Consider the following 13,541-nt stretch of genomic DNA (forward strand, 5'->3'; position numbering starts at 1 on the left):
CAAAAACAGAACCAGAAACAATGTATAGCTGGGAGATGGCAAAAAGAGCTGATTGTGAAAGAAACCCTTAACTTCTCCTTTCACCCCCAGTGGTCTTGTGATTGTGTGCAACTATTTCATTTAAAATCCTATTCAGAAACCCAGATTTACCAGTGTCTCCAAGGGCATCAACCAGCTGCAACCCCCTACCCCATAATATCTACACCCCTTTTCAACATGAAGAAATTAGAATGGTCACTCCCCAAATACCCCTAAAGATTGGGAAAAGGATCAAAGGAGAGGGAGGAATTGTAACATAGAAGATAGAATTTAGCAAATGAGTATAACTGTTGAATCATTATATTGATATTGCTTTTTAGTCTCCAGTGTCTTAGAGCAGCTAGAAGGAAATACCTAAAATTATGGAAATGGAACCCAACCATACTTTGAAATTTGTTCTATAACTGCTTGTTAGAATGTATTTTGAAATTTATCGCTTTCCTGTGTATATGTTATATTTCGCAATTTAAAAAAGTTAAAAAAAAATCCTATTCAGAGTCCCATCACCTTTCATTAAAGCCCAGAGGGAAGGGAGTATTCTGGGTTGGCTGATGACACATGGACTTCTGAGACAGTTCACCTCACCTGACTCAACAGATATTAAGAATCTACTATGCCAGACACTCTGCTCAACTCTGCACACACCAAAGGGACGAGTCGGCCCTCCTCTCCTCTCTCTGAAGAACGGGCCTTTTTCCGAATCATTCCACTCTCTTTTCTCCATACCAAATCTTCTAAATTCCTTCTCATCAGATAGAAGTTTGTCTCCTCCATCATCAGAGTGCTCTGCCTGGCAGCCCAACAGGCAGAAATCTCTTGTGAGCTCTGGGCAGAACCCCACAGAGTTTTGTATCCCCAGCATGTGGTAGGTACGGTCAGGTCACCAATGCCAACCTGTTAGCAGGTACCAAAGGCACTTACTCCCTCTCCTCTCAAAAAAACTGCCAAGTCTATGAATGACAGCTGTCCTTTACCAAGACCCATATCCACACTACATGCTCCTCCTGGAAGACAGTAACCATTTCTCCTATCAGCTGGCTCAAATCCATGAAATAAGCCATATTCCCAAAGTCTCTAAATACTTTACACAGAAACACTATGGATGGTGTTTTAGCCCTAAGCAAATTCACTGCAGGTCACTGAACTATAAGACATTTACAATTAAAGACAGTAGAAAACAATACTACTCAAAGCACACATCTAGAATGTCAACTACACGCTGCCTTCCGGTCCTTCCCACAATACCCACAAGATATATACCCTACATCTGGGAGCAGGCCTGCAACAGCACAGGGAGAAACAAGCTCAGGCTTTGGAGTGAGTCAGACCTGAGTCTGAATCTGGGCCCCACCTCTTACCGGCTGTCCAACCTCAGGCAATCTATTCACTCTCCAAGTTAAGTTCTTTAAGACTTGATTTCTTCACCTCGAAAATGAGTATAACGCCACACACCTCAAAAGGGTATATCATGAAGGATAACGATATTAAAGGAAAAAACAGGTGCACGGTAAGCGATTGTTATTATTCTTATTCCAACTCATTTTAAAATGAATCCACATTAAAACACATTTGTATCAGAGCAATTTTTGTTCTGAACTGAAGAAAAAAAAAGAAACGTTTACTAGGGCTCTGAAGGGATAAAGGAACTGACAAACTTCCAATCTACCTGGTGCCTGTTGCACCCTCCTTCCCCCAACTCCCCCACCCCTGGCCCCCAGAACCCGTGCTTTTGCATGTGTGTATAAGATTGTTTCCATGGTGAGGAGTTACCTTGTTAAGGTTAGAGGGACTTTCTCCAGCTTTTCCAAAACTTAGCTAGATGAGGCCAAGAGCCTATCAAGTTCTGCTCTGCTCACTCAGATTAGGAGATACTGAGAGGTGGGCCAGAAGCTCTAGTGCCAGCAGCTTCATCAAATTGTCCTGCTCAGCTCTCCTATTCCCGGACACTCACCCAACTCCAAAGTCATGTTTTCTCTGACAGATACACTAGGGCAAGTTGCCCTCTACCTTTGGGTAGCCCCCTCCCTCTCCCAAACTAGAGTAAGGACACTTATTCACCACATCTCTGCTTTTGGAACAACTCCAGGATGAAAAGGCCTAAGAGAGAGACAAATACGCTGGCTTCCCCTTTCAAACATTGCATTCACACCAATCCCTACCTCTTCCTGCTTTGACTTTAGGGCACTCTACCCAGTGGTTTTCTTGAAGACTCTTTTGAGCCTCCTAAGAATTAAAGACCAGTACCAAATGATTCAGACACTTTCTTACAAATGTGCCTTGAAAGAAAGAGTGGGTAGGTGGTGAGGAGAGAACATGAAAATCCTCTTCCCTAAAGTCTGGCTTGGATCCTATCCATCTTACCTTCAGAGGTGTGCTGACAGACAGACACATCAAAGCTGTTTGAAGAGATATGTGCCATGTATAAAAGTAAGTTAGAAGGAGTTAAAAGGAAAAATCTGAAATAGTAGAACGGTAACCCATAACAAACTCTGAAATCTGTTCTGTATCTACTTGTTGATGTGTACTTTGATAATCAGTTTTTTTTCTTTTCTTCATATATTCGTTATATTTAACAATTAAAAAAAAAAAAAAAAGTAAGTTAGAGCCTCCATTTCACTCTCTACCCAGAAAGAAGTAAGCAAGGGGACCAAGAGACTACTCCTGACTTCATGTAAGAAACCTACTTAGTCTTTCCCTGGCCTTCCTCGTGTTCATAACAAGTTCACGAACAGCACGATTGGTATTCTGGGTAGAATAACAATTCTTCAAAGCACTGTCCCAGACACTATGGCTTTGTGTCCCCACAGGGCGTATACTAAGCACTGTTCAATTATTTGTGGATTAAATCTTTGTGGGAAAGGATAAGTCACAAGGTAATATCTCTTACCAAATAAATAATTACTGAATCCCTACCCTGTGCTCAGCATTTGTGTAGGCACTGTGCAGGATCAATGGGATATATAGATCATGGTCCTAAATACAAAGAAGTTGTGGGAAATACAAGAACAAAAACATTATTCATTAATACAAGGCAATACATTATTAAACACTAAACTGTAAGAAAGTGGAGAAGGTAATAAATGAGAACTAGCATAATCAGAGGAGGTTTTGTGGAAAAAAACAGAAGTTGAAGTAGTTCTTGAAGGAAGCCCATGAATTCTCAGTCTATTCCGCAAGGACTGTTCATAAAAACCTGTGGTTGCAGGAGAAATTAGCAACCCAAGCCCTTCAAATCTCATCCTCAAATGGTTCCTGGTAGAAGAGGGTGTGAGAACTTTCCCATTCTCCCCTCAAAACAGAGGAGGAATGAGTGAGAACAGACTGTGTCCAAGACAACCCCCTCAGGCCTGCAGAGTAGGGGGCCAAGAGAAAACTGAACCATTGTGTCCTTTTCTCCAGGAAGGGAAAGGAAAGGAACAGCTGAAGCTACTAGGCCAGCTTAAGTCAGGCCTGCTTTAGAGAGGTCTTTTCATGCTAAAGGCAAGGCAGAGGTGCCCAAGTCGGAACTAAAAAGCACTCACTGCCACAAGTACTTACTGAGTCATAGACTCCGAGTGGAGGGGGTTCCCAGTTGTATCTGCAGAAACTCCCCGCTTGGCCTGGCAACTCGGGCCCTGTAAAATTGTCTCGCCGTGGATACATACACTTACCAGATGAGGTCTGAGGTCCCTAACTATATTTCCCGCCAAAGGTCTCGCCTCCTCCCTTACCAACCATCACCACTCTCCTTAGGTATTTAGTCTCCATTTCCTCCACTCATCTCTCTCTAGCCACAAAGGACCACCCCAAGTCTATACCACCAAACGCTGATCCCAATCCAACCCCTGCTCTTCTACGCTGCTACCCTCCTGACATTCAAGCTGCTAGAGTCGGCGAGCTCTTCCAAGAAGCCCAAGACTTCAGCTTCCCTAAACTCGTTTCATTTTAAACATGTAAAATCAGTAACACTTCCTCTACACACCCCACTCATCCTTACTTTTACGTGTACACAATGTAAATTGAGAATCTCATCTATTTATGCATAGTATCTATTTAATGTTAGGAAGAACCCTACTTCCCACAGACCACAAGCCTAAGGCTGGGCCTACTTGTTTTTGTTTCTGTGAGGCTACCTACCAAACCACTCAGACTAATAACATCCAGTGATATGTCCTTCTCCCTCACACACCAGTGCCAGACATCATGCACACTCACCAGGCCTCTGCAGAGCCACATGAGTCCACAGACCCACTACTAAGAGATCCACCCCCTGTAAATAAAAATGAGGATCATAGGAATCGCATGTCTTTTCCACACGTCCCTTACCCTTTAAAACAAACATGTCCCCCTCACAGGAAGGTTCAGAAGAAATCCTTGTGGAAATGAAGCCTGGAGTTCCCACCCCATCCTCAGGCTCCAAGCCTCTGGTTGCTGCCCAGATGCTCCACCCTAAGAATGGCCCCATTTCAGGTTCTCCTAATCCGGGCCATCCACAAGCTATCTGCTGGCTCACTTCCTCTTACCCTTCCCAGGGCAACGTCAGTCTGGCTTTCTGATATGTGACTTATTCTTCTGTTAATCAACAAGCCAAATATTTTTGTCTCGTAAAAAGTAAAAACTAATCTAGTTATATGCTTTCATGGGATCCTAAAGTGCCCATCATGGTTTGCAATTTGAAAGACAGATAGATATCAGATATGATTCAAGCAATGTGTCTCCTGCTACTAGACTGTAGAAGCAGTCTGTCTTGTTTGCCACTGTGTCCTGTGCCTAGTACTAGATCTCTCCTCAAACAGAACAAGAAATCCTACCCAGTGAGAAAGCACATCCTTAGTTTGTCTGGTCACTGAACAAAATCTCCAGGACCTCCCATGGGTCACTATAATTCCGTCTTCATTCCTCCCTACTCCAACACCTACTCCTATTAAAAACACAGAGCCTCAAGTAGCTACTCAATTACTCTCTGGAGAAGGTTCCAATAGTTGGGAGAATCTCAGAGCAGTCGGTTGGGAGGAGAATGGCAAGAACAGTGTGTACTCCACTGAAATAGCAAGACAAGGAGAGAATGAATGTGAACCGTGGACAGAGTCCAAGTCTTCTACCAAGTCAACATTTTTATATCTTCTCATATTCAGTGGGCATTCAAGAAATGCTTTGAGAAATGACATAGTAACCTGATTACTTTTTGTTCTATTTCTTTAACCTTAGAGAAGAAAAAACTGAGACAGATGGGGATGTAAAGTGGGCATTCAGGAGGGAAAGAGAGTGGATATCAGATTTCAAGAGATCTTGCTCTTTAAACCATTGACCACGGGACAGCAGAAAATGAGTATAATTCATGGCAATCAGATTTAACAAACACTTCCTGACCTTGAGGGTTCTAAGACATTGAAGAAAGCAAAAAATAGCTTTTCATAACAGTTAAAAAATGGGGAGCCTGCTTGCAAAGGAACACCTTAGGTAAATTCACCCAGAGCTCTAATTAAATACAATGAGTACAATGAGACAGTTCATAGTATCTAGAATCCAATTCTCAATATAAGGATTGACTCCATGAGTGACTGAAACAGGAAAGGATTTTACTGATAACTTTCTCTGAAGGCAGGAAGACTAGGCAAGCGGACTCTCTCAATGGCTTCTGGAAATGCTCTCCAGTCTTAGAATTGTTTCAGGTTCAAAGTCACTGCATTCTTTACAGACCTACACCAGAAGGCAAACTTGTAAATAGCAGCTATCTACTTCATGCCATCTTGTCACCTAGATGATAAGTGAAGACCTTCTACAAATTCAAGCTGTATAAGCTACCCTGTCTTAGGCACCGAGTTCAAAGTTGAAAGGAATGGAGGTCACATTTGAAATCAAGATTTTATACAGCATAGAGTTAATTGAGCTCTTGGGGCAAGAGTGAAAGGGGTGGCCCAAATGGCCCTCTTGCTGATCCTCTGACCATTATCCTAACTGTTTGAACTTTACTTTTCCAAAGCACTTCATCTCCATACCAGTGAGGGCTATGACAACCTGTTCTATTCCATACCATAAAGGGTGGTGGTATCAATTCCTCATTTGGGGAATAGCTGAACACTTAGTTTCAGCAAAGTTCTCTGCAACCTTCCTCCCGTTATTTTGCCAAAGCACCATCTCACTGCACTCCAAATGCCACCAGCTCCCCAAGCTGCAACTGTTCCCACTATATGCAGTGCTCTACTGGGAAAAAGACACTACTTAATGCCATTACTGCTGCTGCAGATCAATCTCCCCATTCCCTTGCCTAAGGTATCTATTATCAATATTTGGACAGCCAGCACATCAGAAAATGGTAGCAGCCTAGAAATACATTCCCAGAACTGCCAGCTTTCCAAGTGATACTAGCTCCACAGCCACATGAAAAGGAAAGGAAGAGAAAGACTTCTCCAAAGAAAAAACACAATAACAAAAAATCATTTGAAAGTGAACATCTCTGTCAGCAACTACCACCTAGCAACAAGTCCCTCTTAACAGTGCTCTAGCTACTGTGAGCACAGCTTCATTGTTGCAAGAACACTGCAGTCTAAAACTTCTATTTTAGCTGGTTGGACCGTAAAGAGAAGATGTTTGATTTATGAAGTGGGTCAAGCAAAAGGAGGAATGAAAAAGGAAAGAGGTCAGCCTGGGGTCTTCCTCCTCCATGTCTCATCCACTTCGGTAAATGCCAATACTTATTCCTTATGAGAAGCCAAGAGTTGCAAGTCAGAATATTCTTCTGGAATATAACCAAGCTTGGACTCAGAGAAGGTTTGAAACAAGAGGCCCAAATCTTCTCTTGGATGATTCTAACTTTACTTCAAAGGCATCTCTCAGATGGAGGCTTCCAGAATTCTGTGATTCAAAAAACAACTCAGAAAAGATAATTCTTAATTGTGTGTATATAATAGAGAGGCAAGAGGAAGCCTAACAAGCCTGACTAATGAATTCTTTCTCTAAACAAGCTTTGTGCTAAGAGCTTTCACTTGTTGAAACATGCAGTTATTCAACAAACATTTCAGCCCCCATTAGGGGCAAAGCACTGGTAGAGACACTGGGGATGCAAAACTGACCAAAACAAAATCCTAGCTCTCACTGAGCTTACATTCTACTCAGGGTGGACAGAAATAAATATGTTAGTTGCTGCTAAGTACTTTGAAAAATATATAAAGCAAACAAAGGGAGTGCTATATAAAATTTTATATAAAATACATGAAAATAAAGCAGGGGAGGGCGTGCTATTTTAGAAATAATTGTCCCAGAAGGCTTCTCTGATTGTAATTTGATAACATTAATAACAAAGGTCATCATAGGGTGACTATGTGCTGGGAACTGGACTAAAATCTTAATGGCAAGTATTTCATTTAGTCCTTAACAACAATGAGCTCAGTGCTATTACCATCCCCACTACATAGATGAGAAAACGAAGCCTTAAAGAGGTAAGGCTCTATGCCGAATCTGTAGTGAGTAAGGGGAGAAGGGGGAGTAAGGCCATGGTTACACAGTAAGTGAGGAAGCCTGGACTTGAACTCAGGGTTCGGTGCTGCGCTGGCTTAGAATTGGAGCTTCAAAGAGGTCAGGTGGGGCTGTGTATCACAAAGTGACAGCCCATCTAGGCTTCCCACAAATGGCTAAGAGTTTAGTGCAATTCAGTTATCCTTACTATCAGACTTTTACTCTCATCATCAGTTGAAAATCAAGCCTTATCTTGAAATTACAGGAGAAAGACAACTTCGGCTCTTTAAGGCCAGCTAATAAATGCTGAACATGTTCCTGTCCTATACCCCCCCACCCCTCTCAACACAAGATGATGGAGTGAAGGGAAAAATGTTTTGCTGCTAATTCTCCAGGTTTCCATTTCTCACTAAGAAACAGGACAGAACAGAAGATGACAGAGCTAGCAAGAGATGACAGTGCCACAGCAGTTTTCTGAAATGGAATGGAGGGAAAAGGCACTGGGAAAAGGTCAGCAGCAAGGAGAAAGGAGGCCCTCTCTAGCCCCATGTTAAAGAAAGCACACCTTTCCCTCAAGCCCTGGAATACTGGGGTGGGAATGGGGGAAGGGGAGTGCTTTCCTAAGAAGCATGAGGCAAGGCAGACAGAAGCACTGGGAGCATGTCACCTGGCTCTCCTGAGGGAAGGAGAGAATAAGGCAGGAAGCAACTAAGGAGGGAATAACATTGCTTCAAGCAGAGAAGTCCAGAAGGGAAATACCACATCCAAGGTCAGAGGATTCTTGCAGAATTGCTGGAAATCCCAAAATGAGGGTCCAGGCGAAACTATCATGGGAGGCTAAAAAGAAAAAGAAGCCCAAGTAGAGTCCCACAAGGTTCAAGCCAAAGGTCATGGTTTGGACCCACCCATTTTTTAAACTGTATTTCAGTTACTACAGCCACAGGAACCTGAATAGTCAGAGTTAATCAACAACCAAATGGGAAGGGAAGATAGAGCACATAAGGGACTTGAACTCAGTCTGGATTTCCATCTTATACTCCAACTGACTTAACTTGAGAATCCCAGTTTAAACCCTGGTGAGCGGACCTTAAAGAATCTTCCTCCTAAAGCCTTCAGGCCCGCCCTGTGCTGCCACCCTCCCCCTGCCCCCGCCCCCAGCAATTCAATGCTTAGCCTTTCTCCCTAGCAACTTATCACTTCCAGCAAGCCATATCTCAGCCCAACATTGCACCAAACAAATTATGACCTGAATGGCAAGAAAAAAAACTGTGTCACCTAGAGAAACCCAATTAACGACGTGACTCTGCTCTCTTCAATTCCCTTCTCCCCTCCAGTCATATCCGGGGCACCTGCATGACTGACCGCCTTTTCCCGCTACTGGCTGTTTCCCTGGCTAAATCAAAAGCCACGAGTCAATTTGAACAGGACCTCCAGTAAAGCAAACCTAGAGGGGAGAAGCCCTGCTCTCCCCACACCTTAGTCTGCTGAGAAAGCTCCAAGGGCAACTTTCCTGGCTGACAGTCTGTGGAGTATTCACCTTGAAACCACTGAGTTGCCCCTTAAGTCAAAGCTCCCTGCTGAAGGAAAATGAGTGAATACTACTGAAAGCTCCTCAATGTCAGAGACCCCATGAGAAGCAATAAACGGGTATTTCGAAGAAATTCCTGCTGCAGTTGTTTCCCCTCACCAGCCTTTCTAATTATTTCCTCCCTGGATAGATTTCCAGGGCCTGCTCCTCCCACCAGCCAACATACCCACCGCTTTTCCAAACCTCCTGACTGACCACAAGCAGCACGTTTTGTGTATGTATGTACATATAAACATCCTCTTCTCAGCCCATGCTAGTTTCTGAAGAGAATAAATGCTTCCCCTCCTCCCCCAGTGCACTTGTCTTTCCTTCCAGTCCCACACTGCTGCAGAGTTGGTAATGTAATATTCAAGGACCCTGACACCGGAAATGCCTGGTTCTGGACTGCTACACTTGAAACAGGAGAGAAGGGATAGGGAAAACTGAACAAGGAGATGAGGGAGAAGGTAGAAGGTGTGCGGCGTTGTGGGGAGGCTGAAATTCCGACCAGGGAGGAGATGCAATTCAGGGGTGGGTGAGGAAAAGAAATGGTGATGAGGGGGAGGCTGTCAAGATGAGTTGCGATCAAAATTCGTAGGGGAGAAACAGGAAGAGAAGGAAGGATAAGTAAGGGTAAAAGTGGAGAGAGGGTCAAGAAGAGGTAAGGGGCCAGAGAAGATTCTGCAAAGATGGGGGGGGGGTATAAGTTTAGAGGAACTAAAGGGTGGCCCTCAAACTGGGAGGGAGAGGTCCCGTACCTCCCAGCAAAAGTAGGGGTGGTAGGGCAATGTGGGGGCGGGGCACCACAGGGTGGGGACCAAATTAGCTCCCAGAATCTGCCGCGAGTCGGGGGGGGGGGGGGCGGGGTGCAGAGGGGGAGCCCTGCAGCACGAGGAGCCCGGGAAAAGGGCAGTGGTCGCGAGGGGCACGAGGCTGGCGGAGGGGGCTCCCGGGGAGCATGTGAGGCGTGCGGCCCCCTCAGTCTCCTACAGCGGGGTTGCGGCCTAGGTTGAGGCTGGGGGGGGGGCGGCGAGCTCACCCGCAGAGCGGACAGGTCGATGTCGTCCAGGCTGCGGGCGGGGGCTGGGTCGCCCATGGCCTCTGCCGGGAACCGGGCCCCAGGGCCGCTCACGCTCCGGCTCGGTTATTCCACTGCCGCCGTCGCCGCTTCTCCCCCATCGGGGGACCAAGGGGTCGGGCTCCACCGCGCCTCCCCCGGAGATCCGGGATGGGGGAGGGCCGGCAAGAGGTCCGACCCACCGACTGACAGGAGCTACCGCCCGGAGCCTGCAACCCGAGCCGCCCGACTCTCCTGCGCAGGCGCAGAGCGTCCGTGTACCCGGAGGGTGGAAGAGGGAACGTGATGCGAGCGCGCCGGGTTCCCCCTCCCCCTAAGCGCCGACACCTGCGCGCAGGCGCAAGAGAAAGAGCGAAAGGCGCGCGCGAGGACTTAGCGACCGCACAAGCCTGGCGTGAAAGGAGTGGGCGGTGGCCGGGGCGGCCGCGGAGCGCGCCCACCAGCTGGCGCGCGTGCGCACGCGCGTCTCCTTCCCTTTTCCTATTTTTTCGTCTTCCCTCCCCCATTTTCCTTTTAGAATTCTGTTGGTGCCTTGCCTTTCTTTTCCCTCCTTCTTTCGTATGCCCAGCTGCCAATCAAGCCACCCACCTATCTAGTTGCGGGGGAAGGGGGGCGGAATCCAACCCCCTTTATTACTTGGGGGGTTGTTATGGAAACTCCCCACGCGAGGGCTGGGTAGCCTCTAGATGGGATGGGCTGTCTGTCCACCCACCCAATTGCCATGGCAACAGTGGAGCCGCTGTGGGAAGGGCCTCTGGGTGAGAACCTAGGGGAGAAGCCTTGTGGGGGGGGGTGGGGACAACTAGCAGCCTCAGAACAGACCTTTACCCCCTTCCCTACCTGGCATGGGAGCATTGAAAAGGGGAAGTCAGATCTCAGGATAGGGATTCCTACCGCAGACGTGTATCTCTGCACCTTTCTAAAGTTCCTTTGCACAAAGGAACTGTTTGAACATTTACTCACTGACTGATCACTAAAACTGCACCGGAGGAGAGTCAGGGAAAGAGGAGGAAGCTGTCACCAACTCCTTCAAATCTCGCTTGGGTCACCTTCGATCTAGTCATGTTGGCACAACACCCCCAGTCATTAGCCTCACTGGAGGCTGGAAAATTCTACCTAAAGAATAAGGAGTCATATTCTGCTACTAATATGCTGTGTGACCTTGAGCAAGTTGCTTTGCTTCTCTGGGCTCTTCTTTCACTAAAGTTGAGGGGGCAAGGCTGTATGATCCTGAAATCCCTTTCACCACCACAGTTATCTCTGAAAACCCCCCCCACCAGCCTTAATATAAACATTACCTAGGAAAGTTTGAAATTAAGGTCTTTGGAAATGGGCTGAATACTCTCCTTCCTTGGCACATTAAGTGGACATCCAGTCTTGCCCTCCCTCTCAATTCCTATTTACACTGCCACTGCCCTTATCTAAGCCACAATCACCGCTTGCCTCCACTACTATCAGCAAATTCTCCAAACCCAGAATAATTTTTCTGAAACTCAAATTTGATGCCACTCCCCTGTTTAAGACCCACTGTCTTCTAGGTAGAGTTAAAGACTCAAGATTCTGCCAGTTTCTTCTGCCTTATTATATTTTGGCATTTTTCAAATATAAGAACAGTTGTAGGTTTACAGAGAAATTATGCCGAAAGTACAGAGTTCCCATATAGGACCCACAAACATGCACACACAGATTTCTCTGTTAAAATTTTGTAAGTATGGTAACTTTGTTACAATTGATGAACCACAATTATTATAATTCTATTGTTAACTTTAGTCCATAGTTTACATTAGGGTTCACTTTTTGTGTTATACAGTTCTATGGGGTATTTATTTTTATATTCTGGTAACATAAAATTCCCCATTTTAATCACTTTCAAGTATGCAATTCAGTGGTGTTAATCACATCCACAATGTTGTGCTCCCATCAACACCACCGGCTCCCAAAGCTTTTCCATCAATCCAAACAGAAACTCTACCAATTGAGCATTAGCTCCCCATACCCTCCCCCCACCCCTCTGGAAACCTGTATTCTAATTTCTGACTATAAGAATTTGCATATTCTAATTATTTTATATAAGTGAGATCATACAATATTTATCCTTTTGTGTCTGTCTTATTGCACTCAACAAGGCTCATCCACATTGTCTCATGTATCAGCACTAGCACTTCATTCCTTTTTTACAGTTGAATAATATTCCATTTTATGTCTACAACATTTTGTTTATCCATTCTTCTGTTGATGGACAATTGGACAGTTGGATGTCTCCACCTTTTGACAATTGTGAACAATGCTGCTATGGAACATCTGTGTAGAAGTCCCTGCCTCCAATTATTTGGGGTATATATCTTGAAGTGGGATTGCTGTGACATTTGGTAATCCTATACTTAGCTTTCTGAGATACGCTAAACTGTTTCTCATGGTGGCTGCACCCTTTCACATTTCTGCCAAAAATGTACAAGTTTTGCTATTTCTCTACATCCTTGCCAATACTTGTTATTTTTTATTTGTTTTTAATAGTAGCTATTCTAGTGGGGGTGAAGTGGCTACCTTATTTCTTAATACTCTGCCACTAAACCTGATATAGTCCAGCCATACTGAGCTATTCTATTTATACATCCCAAAATTCGATATACTTTTCTCCAGGCTTTGCACTTTATTTCTTCTCCCTGGAGTACTCCTCACCTCCTGACCAGCTCACTCTCATCACTCTTTGCCTTGTCTTCATGGCTAAATTGCCTCTTTCAAAAGGCCTTCCTTGACCCACCAAGACTGATTTTGGCCCCTCTTCTGTCAGCTGCCAGGTTTAAGCCCATGGTAACATTAAACAATTTGAATTGTAAATGTCTTGTTGAATCTCCTTTAAGGCAGGAATGAGGTCAGTCTTGCTCAGCAGAGGGCCTGGCACCCACTAAAAGGTCAATAACCCTTAAGTGAATGGAGGCATCCTGTTGTCTGGGTAGGTACCGTAAAAACATGGTAACTCAAGGTCAAGACCATTAGCTAGTACGGTAGGAAAAAAACAGAATTTGAAGTTAGCACTTTGGACAAATCGCTTATAACCTCTGTGAGGTTCAATTCCATCGTGAATAAAATAGGGATGATAATTTCTACTTTATAGAGGTAAGATAAAATAAAATTTGGGACATAAACCCCTTGGTACACATTAGGTCTTCCCCAGCGCCTGATACACAGAGTGTTTAATAAAGAGATACTGAATGATTAAGCAAATCAAGATTACAGGGATGGGATAAATGGTCACCAAGCTCGAGACAGTGTCTTCTGAAGGGGACAGAGAAGCAAGACTGGTCCTCAGTTGGTAATTTTTGAAGCAGGATGATGGTGTGATACCTAGATGCATGAGCCTTCATTATGCTAGCCTTTACTTTTGTATTTACTTGAAATTGCCCATAATTAAAACCTTAAAAG

The 13,541-nt window shown here is 44.9% G+C and overlaps 1 protein-coding gene across 10 annotated transcripts in view; it reads right to left on the reverse strand.

Annotated features, from left to right (window-relative positions):
- The window catches only part of MINK1 (misshapen like kinase 1), a 54,437-nt gene extending 44,004 nt beyond the window's left edge, over positions 1–10,433 (reverse strand). For 6 of the 10 annotated variants that reach the window (XM_077165660.1, XM_077165663.1, XM_077165665.1 and 3 more), the window contains exon 1: positions 10,080–10,433. In XM_077165660.1, coding sequence (XP_077021775.1) covers positions 10,080–10,136 — 57 coding nt within the window. In that variant the 5' untranslated portion in view covers positions 10,137–10,433. The remainder of the gene's footprint in view (positions 1–10,079) is intronic. The other 4 variants (XM_077165667.1, XM_077165664.1, XM_077165662.1 and 1 more) reach the window with 2 other exon arrangements.
- Positions 10,434–13,541: the final 3,108 nt, after the last annotated feature.

Source organism: Tamandua tetradactyla, chromosome 6, assembly GCF_023851605.1.
Source record: "Tamandua tetradactyla isolate mTamTet1 chromosome 6, mTamTet1.pri, whole genome shotgun sequence".
Classification (NCBI taxonomy): domain Eukaryota; kingdom Metazoa; phylum Chordata; class Mammalia; order Pilosa; family Myrmecophagidae; genus Tamandua; species Tamandua tetradactyla.